Here is a 21,066-nt window from a genome sequence, read left to right as displayed (position 1 = left end):
AGGCAGGTACAGTTATGATACTTTGAGCGAGGCATGATCTTTAGTGTCTTCTTGTCCCCAATGTCACCCTGGCTGCAGGGCACCAGGCTGAAAAATGGAAACACACTTACGATGACTTATTTCCTTTGGTCCTTTCTTGTATTAATTCACCCTTGGGGTTCACGGTGAATATTCTGCAGTCTGGAACTCCAACTTGTGTGTAAGCATAGACATCCTGGAGAAGAAAACATCAAGCAGGGTGACTATAGGGAGAAGAAATTAGGAGCTGCTTCTCCAGTCCCCTGTGGGCCCGAATTGGACAAACAGAAGACTCTCTATGGGAAATATGCAGAGCCAGGCACTGTGTAGCTCTGCCACTAAAACTGACCTTTAGACAAACCCAAACAAAATGTGGAGCCAAACTCAGAGTGAGCTGGGGGATTCAGGAAACATAAGCACTGGCATGGGAGGGCCCCACCAAGGGGAGGCAGGTGAGGGAAATGTTGATTACGGGTGAGCGATCATGCTGTGGTTCTGGGGCTGATCCAATGACATGACTTAGAACCACTTAGAACATGAATCAGAACCACCTGAGGAAACAAGAATTGAAGACACAGAAGCAAAGAGAAAGTGCCCTTCATCATACACCAAGACTCTGGGGTCAGATCTCCATCAACAGGATCTCCCCAATTACTGTTAAGAAATTTGGAGTAGATAAAGTGAAAACCTATTTAGCAGAACAGGCATTGAGAATCATGACATTGCTATACCTTAAAAGTGTTATACTCCTCTCAGTTTTACCCACCACATCAGAATGTGTAGCCTGAAGGAGACACTCACATTTGGACGGTTCCCAAAGGCAGCATAGAAGGGCTGCTTACATGGGGCGAACAGGTTCTTGATATCATTTAGACATTCAATTTTGAATTTCTCTGGTTTCTTTTCTATCACTTCCCTAGGGGGCAGGAAAATATCAAATACAATCACTAAATTCAAAATGGCAGTGTTCTCTGATGTACAGTCCTGAGAAATTTTAGTGCTCACAACCACCCAATTTTTAAAATCCTTTGTAACTGGTGTCTTTCTCCTCTCCCAGTAAATCTGATGACTAAGAAAATTTGATGGGGTTTGGGGAAAGAGAAAATGACCACTCCTAGAACTTGACTTGACCACACCGGACACAGACCGGGTGGGCTGTGACTTAGAATGCTATGGGGGCGCCAAAGACAAGACAGAGAAACTCTGAAACAGATACAAACCCCTTCAATGAGCCTGACACCCATCCTCACACACAGGCCATTCAGGCCACAGCACCCCCTCCCCATGCACTCAGAGGGGCTGCATGCTGGAAGGTACCTGTGGAAGGCAGAGAACAAGCTGCTGGGCGACAGCATCAAAGGGCCCCGGGGCAAGATTGTGCCCTTGTCGTTGACCCAGTGCAGGTAGCCACGGGTCATGTCGGCCATGCCAATGGCACGGGCAGAGCAGTACAGAAACTTGTAACCATTCCTGAAAGAGAATGTGTCCTATTTAGCCCACTGTGCTTTGGCTACAGGTGAAAAAAAACAAACTACTTTTCTTATAAATGATCAAAGTAAAGACTGTCTCAATTACTGTGAAAATCAAGTTCTTGAATTTAGCAGGAAACAGGATTATAAAGATTTCGCCTTTCCATGGAAAACACTATGGGGGAAAATTACACAACTGGAGATTATGCTAAATTTACGAATACTGATATAATCTTCAGCATCCAGTCCATGAAAGGCAGATGAGAGAACTGACAAAAATCTCAGACTATCTTTAAATTATCTGTCATAAAGAAAAGATACAAAAGATCTTGTTTATAAAGACTATATGCAGAAGGCATACCATTCTGTAAAGCAAGGGGCAAAATTATACCTGGGTAACTGACATTATTTTCATATTAGGGCATTTTCAACTAATGTTTAAGACACTATAATTTTTCAAATCATTTTAACTCATATGTATTAGGGCCCCACAAAGGCCATGGCACTGTGTTCTCTGCTGCACTAGTATGGAAGACCCCATGGGTGAAATGTTTCCCCCGTGCATGCATGCATTACCTCCTCAAAGAAATACCCAATTTAAAAGTACCTAAGTACCCACAAGTACCCAATTCATAACCAAAAATGAAAATTGGCTCTTGTTAGGTTATAGCTAAAATCCCAATTACAGCTATAACTATACATATAGGTAGTGCCTAAAGTTCCTAGCATTGAGAGAATGAGATGATATATGTTGGCTGCCACTTTTCATTGTGTGAGGTTATAGGAAAGGAATGGGAAAGAAGAATGGGAACAGGCGGAACATGAACACACGTGATTGCTATTTTTTGATCTCAATCAAAGCAAAATTCTAGGTCACTAGAGTACATTAGCAGGTGGGACAGGAGACCTACTCGTTGATGGCGTGGTAGAGCTTTGCAATACCCTGATGAGTCCAGTCTTTACCTAGCTGTGGAAGGATCTGTCCCAAGGCATCAGACCTATGAGGGCAGAAGTAGGAAAAGATATTAGGAATCAAGCACTTAACACCCAAGTGTTTTCCTCTTTAGTTATATACCAAGCTGTAGAAAAACACTGGGTGAAGGGGTGGGACAATCTAGAGGGCAATTTGCAGTGAGGCAGTCTCCTGCAGATACACCCATTGAGAGTATTCTGAAAGTAGAATCAGACATGAGAGCTGGTTGTTCATTTTCAGAGATAATTTACAATTACACACCCTCTTTTTCTCCTCCTTAATCTCAATAGCTTCTTAGTTTAGTTTTTTTTTTTTTAATGTCAATATTTGGAGACCAAATAACTAAATCTTTCCAAAAGTTATTTACAACATTACATTTGTACGGCTCCACCTATCTCCTCCATCCATAAAATGACCCTGTGTGGACTGCACTCAGAATGTCTCAGTGTATGTAGTTTGCAAAGCATTCCTGACAACGGCTGAGGGAACTCCCCTCCCTGTCCCCGACAGCACACTGATCTGCACTTCCTCTCCCTGCCACCCACCATGAGCTCCTGCTTACTTGGTTATTGTTCCGTCTATGTCGGAAATGATAATCTTGTCATTCCAGTTCCATAAGTAAATGGTCCCTGCACAGCGGCAGGTACCTTGATACTGTGTTGTAATACTAAACACGACATCATTTGGGCCATCTCGGAGCTTCAGTTTTGCCTTTTATAAAAAGTAGAAAAATAAAAAAAAACACAGGGGCAGATTTTTAAAAATGGATGGAATTACATGCAACAATCAAGTTACATTTTCCAATAATATATAATCACTGAGGGACTGTGTAAGACATAATGTTAAGTGAAAAGGACCCTAATCTCCAGAATATATAAACATACATACGTATCTATGAATACATAAAGAATGAGAAGAAATATATTAACATAACTGAAATATAAAAAATATTAGCTGAAAACGTAAGTTTGGAAAAGAGTCTAAATGTTTACAAAATGGAATCATGTCTGCCACATTACCACACACTAGGCCCAGTGCTGTGCGCATGGCTCACTGACTGTGCTGGGCTTGGGGAGCCAACGCCTCAACGGTGTTTGGGATTCCAAGAGACTTTTCTGATTCCCCAGACAAAAAACCTCTCTGCTCCTCCTCCGTACTTAAGACTGGGGGCACAGTAACACCATTTCACAATGAAACCAGGTGAAAAGTCAGAGAATGAAAACTAACAGGAAAGGGGAAATTGTGTCTAAATAAGAAAACATTATTTTTCTATTCTTGTGGCTCTAAAGAGATAGTGGGTGACCCAGTGAGGAACCAGTTGTGTAAGATTCATGGGGAAACAAGTTAAAAATACAGATTCCTCAGCTCAATCCCAAAACCTCAGAGGGGGGTTAGGGGTGGTGGAGGAAGTTATATCCTAGGTTCCCCAGGAGATCGTGGTGGTCCCTGGGGTTGGGCGTTTACGTAAGCATATATATGTTAGCATTTATATGACTACACAGTGTGTTGTATATGTAAAGCTTGGGATCGAGTGGACAGAGGAACTAAGTCAACTTACACAGTTACTAAGCTAATCTAATTAGATCCACATGGATCACACATTACTCACGATCTGATCTGAGGAGAGGCGGAGAGACTTCTTATAAGAGGTTGTGCTGCTGTGGCTTGGGGGCTCCATGGGGACGGGGTCCATTTTGATTGATTCTTCAAGCTCCTGAGACCCCTCGTCACTGGATGAGTCATCCTCTGCTGGCCTATTCAACATTAACCCAGTAACCAAACAGGCAGTAGGCTGCTCATTGATAAGAGCTTTGCATTTACAATCAAGAGATCCTCAGTCCATTCTAGAAAGAGGAAGAGTTTCCTCCCCTGCTGCTCTCCCACATCCTGCTTCCATGCCTGAATGTTCATTTCATGAAGTGATAATGCCACCTTCTCCCTTGCACTCACAACTGGTCAGAGGTTGGTCAGAGGGTACTTTCTGACTATAACTGGGCATTTTCTACTATGAGCAATGAGTGCTAATTGCTCAAGTAGATATGTATGTTTCAAAGGATACAAATTAAAAACAATTCCTTATGTTTGTTTAAAAAACAAACAGGAAAGATTTTCTATACCCTGGTTAAGAGAAGAGGGTAAAGAGAAGTAAGAATATACTGTCGCGCAGACTACTGAAGAATTAGGGAAGGGCAAAAGAAAGAATTTGATACTGGTAGAAAGAATGGGGTATAAATGGTGGCACTTCCTCTAAGAGCCAGCCAATCTGAATGTCCAAAGGGGTGCTCCTTTTTTCAAAAAATGAGTCAGACTCACACCAATCTCTAAGATTCTCTTCCATGTTTCCTTTTTTGTGCCTTATAGGAAGCCAGGGAGCAGGGGCACCAAGCACAGCCCATCTTAGGGCTCCTCAATATTCTCCCTTCCCAAAGGCCTACACTTATTTCACAGGCATCTGATTCTGTTGGCTCCATGATGGGAGGAGCAGTATTAAATGTATTTACTCTTCTAAGCAAATGATGTTTTTTTTTTAAAAAAGCAGAAATTATCATTTCCTAGCTGAGTGGCATAAACAAGCCACTTATACTCATGTATGGCCATAGGAGAAACATATTTCTGACTAAGAATTAAACAAAATTGCCAAAATCAACTTGAATGCAATGACAAAAGCAGGGATGGCTTAAGTGTTGTGAGCTTGGAGGATGAACAGGGTGCCCCCACCTGCCACTGGCTGGCTCCTTTGTGCTTGATGGAAGGTCACTGGTGGGTGGCACCTCAGATTTCCCTTCCTTGGCCTCTGGCAGCTAAAAAGGCAAGATAATAATGGTAAAGTGCTGCTTTCCCCTCTACTGACAAACAAGAATTCATCAGTGGTCCTTGTCAGGAATGAACAAAACTGCTTTCTGAATCCACAATTTTAAAATGCTCAAGAAAATGCTCAGATTTTCTCTAGTGTGAGCCAAAGGACAGAAACCTGAGATAGAAGTCACATGCTGCTTCACAAAAGCTGTCACTACAAAGCCAGAAGAAAAAAGTTTAATTAAAAGGCAACCATTTCAAGCCAAAAAATATAATACAAGTGGTCTACACTCATTAGGTCCATAGCAGAGACACTGGGATTATAGAAGAGAAGTGACTGATGTTGACGCCTCCTGTGTAGGAGGGTAACGAGTTCTTGCACCATCTGGAAGGTAATGCAAGAAAGTGGAAAGAGCCGGACTCAAGGTCAAACCCTAGCTCTGTCTCTTACCAGTCAAGGCACTTCACCTCTTCATACCCCAGTTTTCTTACTTGTACACAATGGGAACACAAACCTCTATACTTTTGGGCTATTGTAAAGGAAAAGGGGTAACATATATAAGGTATCTAGCACAGTACCTGCACAGAGCAACTATTCAAAAATGGTGACTACTATTGTAAACGAGTATTATATAGCCCACATGGAATTTCTTTGGTGCTTGGCAAAGAGTTTTTTTGAATAAATTGAAGATTCACTTCTTTTCACTTCATGGAAGATACCCCCAAGTTAGTTACCTGTTTGGTCATGCTTTCTCTCTTACGCCAGAACCACCAGCGACCGGATTTCTTTGGCATCTTATCTTTGACCCAGGACTCGACTGTGGCCTAGAAACAATCAACTTGGGGTTAGTCTAGCAACCTATCACAAAGTACCTGACTACCTTCTACCACTAGCCTGCAGAACAGTGTCTTATCATGAAGTATGGAGCAATGATCTCCACACCTCCAAACTCTAGAGCTTTTAACACCTGAAAGATGGACAGTGTCCTCTTTCATGGCAGCCTGGCTTCAAGGCAGTTCTGTGGTATGAGACTGAGTGGTCAGGTTATGTAGGAGCTGGCAAGTGGGCTGCTCTCATGTCTCTAACCTTGGAAAATGGGCTCTCCTGAGTTCGAAGGACCAATTAGGCCACTGATGTCTTCTCGCAAGACAGATTCAAAGCAGCCTTCAGGTTCCATAAAGTTAATTTTATTAGCTAAAATCTGACCTAACACGCTGATGTCATGCTTCTGGTAGCCACATCACCCTTGTTTTTGCTGACTCTTTCCATATTAATGAGAGGAATATTTTTTCATTCATTCTATATTTAACAATTAGTAAAATCTCTCAACTTTTACACACAAGCAGAAACCAGTACAAATATCTAGTAAAAATGACAAAGATGAGGCAGCCTAGCTAACTGCCTAGATTTGGGGCATAAGATCATTTGAGTGGGCATACAGAACTCTTTGAATCGTTTATAATAGTAAATAAAACTTTGAAAAGTACCTGGTTCAGAAATATGCACATATAGATTTTTCTAAGTACTATATGCTATAGTTACTTTTGAAAAAGCAACAAATGTGAGACCATCTCACCTTAGGCAAACTCTTCTGGAACACTTGCAAGCTAAGGATCATGGGAGCAGCCAAAGCCCAATTATAGTAACTGCCAGAAATAAAAATTGCATAAAATCATTACACAGAATGAGGAGTGAAGGAAAAGGGGGTAGGAAGGGAGGAAAAAAAGTAGGGAGGGAGGAGAGAGAAAGAACATAAAATTTCTTATTCTTTTCAGTAAAAAAGATGATCACCTAAATTTTTTGTCATATAATCTTTGCTTCAGGCCAAACTTCTCTGAACAGAGAAGTAGTAAAATCTACCAAACAAAATAACATTTTAATATCTCACTTAAAAATGAAGACGAAGCATCAATTTCATTGTAAAGTCACTGCCTGTTAGTTCATTTATTCAAAATGATATATTTTGTAGCAAGAAAAACTGTAATAGTTAAAAAGAGTACTTGGGAAAACACCCTGCAAGAGTATTTAACAATTACACAAGCAAGAATATTTACCGGTTATATATCCGTATTACAAGGTTAGGATTGTCTATAAGTCCAGGGTTTTCTGCAAATTCGTGATAAGTAATGATATGCTCCATGAATTTTTCTGCAATGTAAAATAACAATTGGTTTTGTTAGAGATTATATAAATTCCCAAATAAGATCATAATACTCTGCATTGAAAGGACTACAGCATAAAATATTTCCTTTAAAAAAACTTAAAAAAAACACATTTTTTTATGTCCATCAAAAGTTTTTTCCCAGGACAAGAAAGAATACTTGTATCCTTTCTCTCTTCCACTACTCATCCCCCAGTTAAAAACTAAAAAACAGGAGAAATGAGGTATGCCAGAGACTTAGAAAAACAGATTACAGGTGTGGCCAGAGAGAGAGGGAACACACACACACACACACAAACCCACACTCTATAATTAATGAAAAATAAAAATTTCATTCTTATCAAAGGCAGAAACTTTACTGGCAGACAACTGCATAACTGAGGAATATTCTTCGGGGTCTAACAGATTGAAGTGCCTGCTACATTAGGAAAAAAACAAGGACTTCTGGCCAAGATTGAGGCGTACGTAGATAAACTTGGCCTCTTCGCACAACCAAAAGAAGGACAACAAATTTAAAAACAAAAAACAACCAGAACTGCCAGAAAATCAAACTGCATGGAAGTCTGACAACCAAGGAGCTAAGGAAGAAACATTCATCCAAACTGGTAAGAGGGATGGACAGGACATGGGGCAAGGCGGTGGCTGGAGGACTGGGAGGGCGAGGTGGCAGCTGGCAGACCAGGCAGTCACACATTTGCATGGGGATAAACTGCGAAGAACATCTGGGGAGTGGGACAGACCACACAATCCATGGTTCCAGTGCAGGAAAAGCCTCAAAACCCCTGGAGATAAAAACCTGTGGGGGTTGCAGCGGCAGAAGAATCTCCCAGCCTCACAGGAGAGTCTGTTGGGAGAGACCTATGGGGTCCTAGAATGTACACAAACCCACCCACTTGGGAATCAGCTTTAGAAGGGCCCGATTTGCTTGTGCGTAGCAGGGGAAGGGACTGAAGGCTGGCTGAGAGCCAAGCCAGCGGCATTGCTCCCTCTCAGACCCCTCCCCCACCTATGGCATCACAGTGCAGCGACCTGGGTTGCCCTACCCTGGCCAATACCTAAGGCGCTGCGCCTTCCAACATAACAGGCTTACTTAGAAAAAGAAATGTGGCCCAAATTAAAGGACAGATCACAGCTCCAAAAGTAGAACTAAGTGATGAACAGATAGCTAACCTATCAGATGCACAGTTCAAAACATTGGTAATCTGGATGTTCACTGAATTGGTTTAGTATGGTCGCAAAAATGCAGGGAAAAGTGAATGCTATGCAAAGTAAAATAAAGAAAAAGATACAGGGAACCAACAGTAGAGGGAAGGAAATCGGGGCTCCAATCAACGATTGGGAGCAGAAGGAAGAGATAACATTCAGCCAGGACAAAATGAAGAAACAAGCATTCAAAAAACTGAGGAGAGGCTTAGGAACCTCTGGGATACCTTTACAATAATCCAACATCGGAATCACAGGGCTGCCAGAAGGAGAAGAGGAAGAGCAAGAAGTTGAAAACTTATTTAAAAAAATAATGAAGGAGAACTTCCCCAATCTGGCCAAGGAAATAGACTTCCAGGGGATCCAGGAAGCTCAGAGAGTCCCAAAGAAGCGGGACCCAAGGAAGCACACACCAAGGCACATCATAATTAAGTTACACAAAGTTAAATATAAGGAGAGAATCTTAAAAGCACCAAGAGAAAAGGAGACAGTTACCTACCTACAAAGGAGTTCCCATAAGACTGTCATCTGACTTCTCAAAAGAAACCTTGCAGGCAAGAAGGGGCTGGCAAGAAGTATTCAAAGTCATCAAAGACAAGGGCCTACACCCAAGATTACTCTATCCAGCAAAGCTATCATTTAGAAGGCAAGGGCAGATAAAGTATTTCCAAAATAAGGTCAAATTAAAGGAGTTCATCATCACCAAGCCCTTATATGAAATGTTAGAGGGACTTATATAAGAAAAAGAAGATCAAAAACTATGAACAGTAAAACAGGAGGGGAAGAATGGAGGAAAAGCCATAGGGAATAAGTAGCATAAATAATAGGCACAAAATAGGCAGGGGGCATCGTGGTGGTGGTGGTGGTTTAAGAATAGTATAGGAAATAGAGAAGCCAAAAACTTGTATGTATAACCCATGGACATGAACTAAGGGAGGTGGGGAATGCTGGAGGCGAGGCGGTGCAGGGTGAGGGGAATAAAGGGGAGAAAAATAAATGGGACAACTGTAATAGCATAATCAATAAAATATACATTAAAAATAAATAATACAAGAAAAGAGAGAAAAAACAAACAAAAAACATTTTACACTGCTTGGAGAAAAAAAACACACACCAAAATCTGGCTTTGGGTCTATCAAGAAATAAACCCCAAATTCCTGCAGGATGAATGAGGTTTTTGCATAAATTTTTGTACCCTGTTCCTAAACCTGCACTCTAGCAGATCTAGTCTAACAGAGAAATTTCCCTCCTGGTAATTTGTTTATTACTTTTATTTGCCATTTCTGCCTCCTCCAATAACCAAATTTACCTTTTAAACAGTGTAAATTTTATAGTTTACATAAATTGTAAAATTTCAATTCCCCACTCCCTACATTTTTTTTTAAGGGAAGGCTTACGAGAATTGTAAGAATGTGACCTATTTAATTTTGTTTCCTGGAAAAAAACCACTGCTGTAACATATTCTTAATTTCTTGCAAAAAATAAAACAAATGGAATTAAGAGATGGAGAAAAAAGAGGTATAATGAGCACACTATGACCCTAAAAAGAAAAATATTTAGGCTACACAGTTGTAAGGCTCGGGTGCAGCCAATCTGCCACACACAAGCCTTTAGTTTCTCTGAGAGGAAGAAACAAAAGATGATGCTAGTCTAGAAAAGAGTATCTTTCCTAGAGGAAAATCAAAGGCCATCAGCCAAATTGAGAAAATACTAAGAAGAATTTAGTTTACAAAGGAAGAACAAAAAGGCTGAGGAACTTGGGACAGATGCACACATGATGCTCAGCCCACATCAGAGATGGCTAAACTATCTCTGCTAAGCTGCTTCCTTTCTCTAGAGCAACTTTACTCTCCTGGGCCAACTTTCAAGACTGAGAAAGTAATCACTTCTACTTTTTGCCAAAAAGACCATTTACTCAGTGAACAATCAACTTTTGACAACGTCAAGCCCTACTTTCATATTTAAGGCTCAGTGCTTTCCAGGAGGGAAGCTGGATCCCAGTCCCACAGATATTTCGACAACTTTACAGATGAGAAAACTGATACAGCCCGAGCTGACCCTGGCCACTCAGCAAACAGGGCAGCCCAAGACTTCTCAATCCCTTAAATGCAAAGTGAGAGCCTTCAAGGCACACTTCCTCACCTAAGCCATTTGTATGCAATGATATACCACCTGAGGTATTTTAAATGAGATACCTCTTACCTGCACAAGATTATTAAAAAATTTACTCTGAAGTGGCTCAATAGCGGGTTTTTAATCAAATGATGACCATGCTGCTTTTTTCAAGGTGAAGACACAGCATGATTGCCCAGCGTACCTTTAGAAATTTCTCCGTTCTCACTGAGGCCCCCACAAAGGGAGAGGGTGACGTCAGGCAAATCCATGGCAGAATCTGAGAGGCACTCGGTGCCACTATCAGCAGCTGCGCTTCCCACCGACTGTGGGGACTGGGAGCCAGAGAGTGTGTCAGACTCGGGCCACTGCCTGGAGCCAGGATCTGATTCACTGCAGGCAGGGGACAGGAAGAAAAGGACTTGCTTTATTACAACTTCTTGTATTCCTAGCATACTACATGATTTTCGGAGGGCTCATGTCAAATAACAAATCCCCTGAAAGAGCAACAGATTGGTCTACCATCAGACATAGCTTTTCTTAGGTAGTGTTTAGAATCATGTCATAATCACATTAAAAATAACCTATTAGCACTGCTGAGGAATTAACTGTGAATGCAGTACATGTGACAAAAATCACTAAGTTTTTCACAATTACATACATATTTCAACTACAACCTTTCTGATTTTAATTAAAGTAGTAAAAGAGCTTTAAGTATTTGTATTTCTGTGATGAAAATGACTGGGTAATTAAGAAAAATCTGATTTTGGAAACCTTCTGATCCTAACTTCCTAGAAAACCTGTGGTACTATATATATATAGATCCTGTAGAAAATTACTGTAGTTATCACAAAATAAAACAAAAATTAAGCAAGAGAAAATTCTGAGGCTAGACCCACCACAAAAAGAAATGTATTGAGAGATAATGTATTTGAAAAAATAAATTAAAAAAAATAAAAAATAAGAGGATACAGTGGAAATAAAACAGACCTTTAACATAAAAAAAAAAAGAAATAAACTAAAAACAGACTATTCTTACACCAGAGTAAGGGCCAAAAGTAAATATGAGGATATTCAATAGTTTCATTTTTCTAGATGATAAGGCACAGAAGCCAGGTTTTAGAAAGTAATTCTAAGGAAAACTTTGTAATGGACCAAAAATTTGAGAGAAAAAAGAACAAGGAACAACACCTTAAGTCTCTTAATCATGAATGCTTAAATTCTCTATACCCTCTGAATGGAAAATGTCACATTTATTGTTATAGAATTTTCAAATTCTTTTCTTACTCAGAAAGCCAATATATTTAATGTATGTGACCAATATATGCAATCCAGTGTAGTTATAAACTCTTCAGAAAAAAAATCTCAAATTGGAGCAGTAGATGGCAGCAGAATACACATATATCACTAACTACAAAGTTTCAAAAGTTAAGAGTTTTGCATTTGAACTAACAGAAGATTTAGGTTTTTGGAAATGCTCTCTTAACAGCAATGTACAGCATGTTACAATACTAAAGTTAACTCAGAATGTTCTCTTCTCTGCAAATGGTGAAAAAGCCAGTGCCAATGTAAGGCAGCAAAGCCTACTGCTATGCTGGGGCTAAGGTAAACACAAACCACCATTTCCTCTTTATCATGGGCATACAGCTAGGTCCCATCATAGTTACACGCAGCCACGTGACCAGATGACTGAGTTGTTGATGTGGACTGAAGGGGTGGGCTGCGCCCTTCCCAAGCCTGGCACCTGGAAATTACCCAACGTGAGCCTCTCTCCTTTCCCTGTTGAGGCCCTAAGGGGACGGTAGGGCATGGTGGAACCTCAAGATGGAAGGAGTCTATGCTCCTGAATCACTGTGTGCAAGGCCTCCCACCAAACAGCAGCACTAGAATACAATCGACACTTGAACAATATGGGTTTGAACTGTGCAGATATACTCACACAGACTTTCCCAAACAGAGAGCTCTCCATATCCCTGGGTTTCACATCCATGGTTTCAACCAAGTATGGATTAAAAACAGTATTTCCTGGGAATGTGGAGGGCTGACTGCATGCATTGTTCTACACTATCTTATATAAGGGACTGGAGGATCTGCAGATTTTGGTAGCTGTGGTATGTCTTGGAACCAACTCCCTGTGGTTAAGTTTTTGGGAAGTCAAAAGTTGTATGTGGATTTTCAACTGCAAGGGTCGGGGGCGGCTGGTGCCCCTAGCTCCCTCACAGTGTTCAAGAGTCAACTGTATTATATCACGTGGTAAGCCACTGAGCAGCTAGTATCACTCTAACTAACCAGTACAGAGAAGACATCATCTGTCTCAACATGTCACCAAATTCACAAGGGTGATGTGACTTAAAGTTTAATGATAAATACTGGATAGTTAGTCAAGATAACAATGAACACAATAGTAACAAAACACACGTTGATAAGCATTACAACAGTTTCACTATCTTTAAGTAAGTATAACATTTCTCAAGAAATAATCTGTTCATGACGTAAGAAGCTACCTGGTGAATGGCAATGATCCTAAATAGTAAAATTATCATAGTGCACAGCAGGGTCCCACTGCTTTAGTCATTTTCTCTACTTTTTAAAAGGAAAACTAAGAAATCCATCTTAGGACTTACAATGTAAGTAAATGACCATAGACTTAGAAACCTAAAGAAAGTGATAATTCTAAGACAGCTTACATTTTAACCTTCGTATTGAAGAAAAAAATGGAGTTTCAGTATTCTCACCTTAAAAATGCAAGTAAATATTCAAATGAAGTAAATATTCGCAACAAATTTAGGGAGGTAGTAGGAAGGAGTTTAAGGACCTTCCAAAAATATTTATAAAAATTTAAGTGTCTTCATATCGATCCCATCTTTCTATTTTAAATAAAAACTTCATAAAATGTTTTCCAATAATTAATTTAAAAATATTTAATTAGGTATGCCTACAGTTCAGTATATTCAAGTTATACTTTCCATGGAGAAAAGTGTTTTCTTTGTAATCACAGAATATATTGAAATGGACTTTCTCTAAGAATGAAAATGAACTTGGGAAAATAGTCCAAGTATATCCTATCTGAGGTTTTAGTCATTTAAGAGGAAAATCATGAGGGAAAGGGCAAAAGAGGAAAAAGAGGTAAGAGTTCTAGGGAATGTGGGGAATACAGACCAGCTGGAATGGTGCCTCATAAGATCCAGGCTCAACTGCAGAAAAAGTCTGGGAGCTCAGACTCATTGAGTGAAGGCATTCTTTGCTAAAACATGTTTCAGTAAAGATATATTACCTTTAAAACACATAAGAAATGAGACAAATGCTAATAAATTTTCTTAGGCATGCTGAGTTTGCATTAATGACTGTAATGTGCTACTCTGAAGTTGTACCCATTGGTGTACACTTATGTAGGTAACTAGTGTACCTCTTCTTGTTGCATTAAAAATTTCTTCATAAATAGGTAAATAATGTTTCAAATCACTGCAGTTAAAACACACACAATTTCTGAATCTTCTAAATCTGAAGGCAATCATCTAATTTAGCTAAGAGACATCACCTTGTTCCTTTTTCTCAGACAATATGTTTTGCTCTAAAAATAGCTAGATTATTGCAGAGCTGTTCACTGTTCAATATACAAGGAATACCTACCTTTTAGGGAAATAGAGAGCTGCAACTTCAGGTTCTAGAACCTTTAAGTCATCTAGGTAAATATCATCAGGTCCCTGGTGTTGGCTTCTCTTGTGGACACCTGTTTTTTTAATAAGAAAAACACACCATAGATAAGAACTTAGTTATTCTTCATTTACAACTCTGCAAGAAAATAAAGGTTTGCAAAAACTGACCATGATTTGAATTGGGCTTTATTTTTAAAAATGTCAAATAACCCATTCACTTGTGTTGGTTCTCAACCATACACACCAATGAAAGTGAAATTCAGTGTTACAGTTGCTCAACAAACATAAGCTAATTTATTCATTCTTTCATTTGTTGTTGCATGAATAATCCTAGCCCCTAAAAATAATTTATATTTGATAAATTTTTATATTTATAATACAATCAAGCATGACCAAACTTGATGAAGTCAATGGCATTAAGAAAGAAGCTATTATTCTAAAAACATGAAGAAAAAGGTTGCTGGGGAATAGGATATTCACATGGTACCAAAGCATTACATTCCAATTGTGAAAGGACAAAAGTCCTTTACAACAAATAACTTTGGCAGACAGTACCTTAAGTAAGTGATTCATTTAACATCACTAATTGTGAGACATTATGAGATACACTATTAAGTATTCGATATATCCCATAAAGTAATCTTCAATTAAAAAAATAAACAATATGTAAACCGAATAATTAAGCTTTTAGGTCTATACTGCTCACTACAGTAGCCACCCACCACATGTGGCTACTGAGGACTTGAACTGTCCTAGTTTGGTGAGAGGTATGTAAAATGAGTTTAAGAAATGCATAAAACACACCAGATTTCTAAGACTTACTTTATAAAAATCAAAATCTCAATTTTTATATTGATTACATGTTAAAATTGTAATAATTTGGCTTTACTGGTTTAAATAGAACATATTACTAAATTCAATTTCACCTTGTTTATTTTTTTACTCTTCAAATGTGTGAGAAGACAAAATTATATATGCAACTCACACAACATTTCTAATGGCAAGAGCTAACTTCCATTTGAAAGAAATAGGAGGATGTCACCTTGGAAAAAAACCCGTCAGATACATCCAGAATATAAGAAAGTATACCAAACAATTGGCGAGGCTCTTCAAAAGGTCAGTATCATGAGTGTAGAGGAGGAAAAAGGTACAGAAGTGTGTGTGTGTGTGTGTGTGTATGTGTGTGTGCAGGAGCTATTCTAAATTTAGAAAATGCAATGTGAACTTTAATGAGATCTTGGTTTGGAGGGGAAAAAACACTAAAACGCTATTCTTGGTGCATTTAGGAAAATATGAATGTGGGTTCCTCAAAATGACAATTGTACTAGGTTTAGGTAGAGAATGTTCTTATTCGTAGAAAGTATATCTTCTTGGGGTGGTGAACACACAATTCAATATACAGTTAATGCATTATAGAATTGTACTCCCAAAACCAATAATAATTTCACTAACCAATGTCACCCCAATAAATTCAATTAAAAAAAAAAGAGAAGTGTATATTGGAGTATTTAAAAATGAAATGATATAATTCCTGTAAACTGGTTTCCAAAATGGCTTAAAACAACAAAAAACTTTATGTGCGTGAGTGAAGAGACAAAGAGACAGTGATAAAGTGAGAGAGAGTGTGAAAGCATGCCAATTTGCGTAAAACTTTTCAAAATAAAAGGTTGGTGATCTGGGAGACTGAGGTCAAATGAAGGATGGAAACCACTTGGTGTTCTTAACTCTAGTCAGTTTCTATACTATGTGCTAAGGAAGGGGAGGGAGGTCAGTATTTCCTAGACTAAACAAAACATTCACCCTGAAAAACAGATTCCCCCACCTCCCCACCATCCCCCACGCCCGGCCCTTTAACAGTTCTTCGAGTAGAACACAAGGTTATGGGCTTTCGGTTTGAGAACTGCTGATCCTACGAAAGAGTAAGGTGCCAAGTTAAGCTGGATCATCAGCTGAATAATCACACTTGGTTACAAATCCTTTTAAGTAAGTTAGTTCTGAGTGACCCTGAAGGCCCATACTTGTAGTGAATATTTTTATTAAGTCAGTTTATGATTATGTATCCTTTGGTGTTAAAATTTTTAAAAATGGAAGTAGATATTTGGCCATATGTGACAATGAGTATTTTTAGGGTTTTTTTCCCACTTCCCTAAAAATAGCCTCCATGGCTAGTTTTCATATAGTGTTTTGGCTCTTATTACATGTTCCAATTATCAATAAATAACTTTATATTTTTAAATAGGAAGAATATTCTGATTTATTAAACTTGTATTCTGAAAGTGAGATACAGCTGTTAAGCCAAGAGCTGGACCCTATCTTCTGCTTTAGAGGGAAATAATCAGTGAAAGAGAACACATGCTAAAAATTACTGTACATTACACCTCATATGATTGGGAAAAAAAGCCAAAAGTATTTATTTTGGCCTCAACAAATCAGATGTTTTAGGTGGAAATATTTTTCTCTAGTCTAATTTTTTTGTTTAAACATAATTTAAAGAAATTTCACTTTATTGACATATCTGGTCAATAAAGTTGTTAATTTAACTCATTAACTTATTTAACTATATCAATTTTTTTTCATTGAAAGTGCTTCTCAAGGGCCTACTGTACACAGCTGGGATAGAGCAGTGAGGAAGTCAGAGCCCTGCTCCAGTGGATCCTGTAACGCTATGGGGAAGCCTTATAAAACAAGTAATCCTACTAGGTTCTAATCAGGGAATACAAACATAAAGGTGATCATCACATGTTATTTGAAACACCGAAATAATTTTTTTACCATCTAAATTTAGAATACCTGATGCCAAATTTAAAAAAAGATTACCTTTCTTCTTTGATGGCGAGTCTACTTTAGCTGCCGGTTTTGATTCTGAGGGAGCCTCCACTAACGATGGGTTAGGAAGGTGGTCTGCATCGAACATAGATGAAATCTGAGGCTCAAGGGGAGGCTCGAGAAGTTCTGCAGCACAAGCTGCACTGCTCATCTGCTTACACAGGGCTCTGGGTTTGGGCTTCACTACGGTACAGACTGTTTCTCCCATGGATGCATCCTTCTCAACTTCACTTATGAGGTGGTCCTCACTGGGAATTACCCGAAAATGAGTATTTTCTGATGGTGTAATCGTAGCTGTCCTAGGATGATGATCAGATCTCTCTCTTTTGCTGACCTAAAAAGTTGAATTGTTTAAAAATTAAATTATTTTCAAAAGTGTTTCGTATAGTTGATTTCTTAAGCTAGATACAGGTAAATGCGCTCATTTTATTTAAACAACATATTCAGTAAATACATTATTTTGTATGTATAAAATATTCCATAATTAAGTGGTAAAAAATAACTGCATTTTGTTCAATATCAAATTTATAAAAGTTATGTTTATAATTGTTCGATGAAGGGTTCAATACTGGAGAAGACTACGGAAATAGATGACAATGTTTAAGATACTAAGGGGGAGAATATTCATTTTCAGGGAGAAAACATGAGTGCTCCATGAAAATTAAGCCCTGCTTTGACTCTCTCCAGGTTCTGTTAAAACAATGTAAGATGCCCAATTATAATGTTGCACACATGAAACTCATGTTATAAATCAATATTACCTCAAGTATATTAAAAAAAAGTAGAAGTGGGCAGTGAAGTCTCAAATGCACTCACACATAAAAGCAAAATGTATATTTAAAAAAAAAGCTAGAGGTCTAAAATATTTTCTCTCCAGAGAGAGAAACACAAACACCATATAATTTCACTTATATGTGTAACCTAAAAAATAAAATTAACAGAGAAAATGAAACATAAACAAACTCACAGATACAGAAAACAAACTGATGGTTGCCAAAGTGGAGGAGGTTGCGGGATTGGGAAGAAAAGAGGAAGGGAATTAAGTAAAAAATGCCAGCTATTAAAAAAGTCATAGGGATGTAATGTACAGCATATGGAATAGAGTCAATAATATCATAATAACTATATATGATGACAGATGATTACTAGAGTTACTGTGATGGTCACTTTATAAGATATATAAATGTTGAATCACTAGGTTGTACACCTAAAACTAATATATAATGAATATCAACTGTAAAGTAAGTTTAAAAAACTAAAAGTTGGGTTAATTCATACATACAAAATAAAAGTCTCTCTCAATATATGAATAAACAAGAAATGTTATTTTCCAATTCTTCTTCCATTATGAGCTGGTGAAAAAAAGCTTTCACAATCAATTTCTTGTTTAAAATTTCAGTGTGAAAATTTTAGTTTCCTTTAGGTACCTTTAAAATTTTCTTTACTGTAATGTTAGTTAACAATCAACCATACTTACTAAATAGAAACACAGAAAATAATGCTAGATTCCTTTTATTGTGAACAGTGCAAACATGAAAAATGTTAACTCTGAATTGACTTATGTGACTGTATGAGGGTACTACCATCATTTATGGTTATATGTGCTCAGTTTGATAATCACCCCTTTACTCATGGACGATGAACACACTCTGGAGGCCAGTAAACCCTAGTACCTTGGTGGACTCTGGGAACCCGCCCCACGTCCACTCCATGTGTGACTCGGATCTGAGCAGGCTCTCGGTGGGTTTCATTTCCAGCTCTGAATCACTCTTTGGACATGCTGCCGGGGAATACGGGCTGCAAACACAGTACAAAGAAATGAAATGACTTTAAAGTTGGGAACTTCAGTGTTGCTGAGCTCGACAGATTAAAAAAAATGTTAAGTTTGAATATATCAACTGTATCCTGCAGATATAAAGATTCTACTCAAGAAAACACTATTCCTCTTGAGTTTTTTCGTAACAATAAAAACCATACCAACTAGTATTTTATGGTGGACTTGCTAGGTCCTCTGTAAACATTTTATGTGCATCATCCCATTTGATTCTCACAAGAAATTAATAAGAAAGGTAATTTTACAAGAGAGGAAATGCATGGAAAGGTGGACAAAGTTAATGTTTCTACATGAGGGAAACGGGATTTGAACACAGGAAGAAGTGTGACTGCTTGTTTTTTCACAATGTCATCCACAGTACAGTGGCCAACACAGTAAAAGTAAGTTAGATCTAGGTTAGGAACAAAATAATTATTGAAATAAAAGGTCCACATTCATATTTAAAGTACACGTTCAATGTCTCACTGTATGAGAGAAATGGCAAATACCATTACTGTCCAGTAACAGAAAAAGTTATTTAATGTATCTTTTCTTTAAGTAACTGAGAAATTTTGAAAATACTTACTTGTCCAAAGGGGACCAATCTCCATCAGATAAGGGGTAGTGATCTCCAGAATGGAAGACCAGAGGCTCCTTATATTCTTCTTCCTTTAAGGAAGCATTTGAAGATCCTCTGTGAAATGGAAAGAAAAAGGCAGAAACAATGACACTATGTCAGCTTAAAAAATTCCCCAAATCTACTGACATATCATCATCTAAACAAAACAAATAAAAAAGGTCAAATAATTAACCCTATTATAAGGACAATGTGGAGGAGAGGAGAGATTCACTGCTGTCACCCATCATACCCTACTATTTAAATACGGGATAAATATAGGGGGAAATAAAAGGTGATGTGATTAAAAATTCATTTCTACAGCTAGCAAACCAAAGTGTTGCAGGTTCAATTTCCAGTCAGAGCACATGCCTGGGTTGTGGGCCAGGTCCCCAGTAGGGGATGTGTGAGAGGCAACCACACATTAATGTTTCCCTCTCTTTCTCCCTCCCTTCCCCATCTCTAAAAATAAATAAATAAAAACTTTTTTAAAAATTTCATTTTTACCTCTCTTAGGGATAACAAATTCAAAGGCTAGAAGAAAACTGAGAGTTTATGTATATTTCACTCAAGCTTTACAAATCTGAGGTAATAATACCCTATTTTAGATATTAGGTAATAAAGAATCCAGAGTTTAGTAACTTGCCCAAAGTTAAAAAAAGCTAGTAAGCTGCAGGATTCAAAATAAGCAAGTCCTTGTTCTTCCTACTATACTCCACTGTATATTACAAAAAATAAAAAATAAACAAATATATATATATATTTATATATGAATATCAGCTGAAGAGTTATGGCTCAAAAATTTAAAAATACCCTAAAAACTCTTAAAAACCAGAACTTATTTTCTCTTTGTTTGGCCCAAACATTAACTGAGAACTTTTTCTTTACTAATAATCTACATGATATGGGGATGTGAGGAAGATGATATAAAAATACAACTGATGTTTTTAAAATTCATACACAGACCTTGAAACCATAGATGGCTAAACTAATGCTAATAAGATTTTAACTCATTTACCCTTTGGGTTTCTTGAAATTGCAGAGTAATACAATTAACTTGCCATATAACCTTAAAACAACCCTCAGAAGCACTGCCCCTGTTTTTCATCTTTAGTTGGAAATTTATCATCTGTCCTATTTCACAATATACTTCACTTGTCCTATTTCACAATATACTAGAGTTGAAAACTCTGAAAAGTATAAAGAAAAGTACAAAGAAAAATTCTGAAAAGTGTAAAGCACTAAAGTGTACAAGTTTAACAGTGTCTTATAGAAAATTCAATGTTGTACCAGAATATTAAAGATAAAATAAGATCTATCATTTAATTTGCTAGACTAAAAATAAGTCTATAAGCTATTCATTTTAATATTACCTTTCTTCCTTTATATCTTAACATGTTCTGCTTTACCACTAACTCTGAC

The 21,066-nt window shown here is 38.0% G+C and overlaps 1 protein-coding gene across 5 annotated transcripts in view; it reads right to left on the bottom strand.

Moving 5' to 3' along the window:
- The window catches only part of LPIN2 (lipin 2), an 89,413-nt gene that overhangs the window by 3,379 nt on the left and 64,968 nt on the right, over nucleotides 1–21,066 (bottom strand). For all 5 annotated transcript variants that reach the window (XM_054583409.1, XM_054583410.1, XM_054583408.1 and 2 more), the window contains exons 5-19: nucleotides 19,615–19,722; nucleotides 18,889–19,012; nucleotides 17,207–17,549; nucleotides 14,364–14,463; nucleotides 10,939–11,126; nucleotides 7,312–7,405; nucleotides 6,834–6,903; nucleotides 5,992–6,081; nucleotides 5,179–5,261; nucleotides 4,070–4,214; nucleotides 3,023–3,171; nucleotides 2,399–2,485; nucleotides 1,336–1,488; nucleotides 820–934; nucleotides 111–214 (exon numbers count right to left, since the gene is read on the bottom strand). In XM_054583409.1, coding sequence (XP_054439384.1) covers nucleotides 111–214; nucleotides 820–934; nucleotides 1,336–1,488; nucleotides 2,399–2,485; nucleotides 3,023–3,171; nucleotides 4,070–4,214; nucleotides 5,179–5,261; nucleotides 5,992–6,081; nucleotides 6,834–6,903; nucleotides 7,312–7,405; nucleotides 10,939–11,126; nucleotides 14,364–14,463; nucleotides 17,207–17,549; nucleotides 18,889–19,012; nucleotides 19,615–19,722 — 1,953 coding nt within the window. The remainder of the gene's footprint in view (nucleotides 1–110; nucleotides 215–819; nucleotides 935–1,335; nucleotides 1,489–2,398; nucleotides 2,486–3,022; nucleotides 3,172–4,069; nucleotides 4,215–5,178; nucleotides 5,262–5,991; nucleotides 6,082–6,833; nucleotides 6,904–7,311; nucleotides 7,406–10,938; nucleotides 11,127–14,363; nucleotides 14,464–17,206; nucleotides 17,550–18,888; nucleotides 19,013–19,614; nucleotides 19,723–21,066) is intronic.

This window comes from Pteronotus mesoamericanus, unplaced genomic scaffold, assembly GCF_021234165.1.
Source record: "Pteronotus mesoamericanus isolate MK-2021 breed Mesoamerican mustached bat unplaced genomic scaffold, CSHL_Meso_final contig_74, whole genome shotgun sequence".
Classification (NCBI taxonomy): domain Eukaryota; kingdom Metazoa; phylum Chordata; class Mammalia; order Chiroptera; family Mormoopidae; genus Pteronotus; species Pteronotus mesoamericanus.
This window is presented reverse-complemented; position numbering and strand designations above follow the sequence as displayed.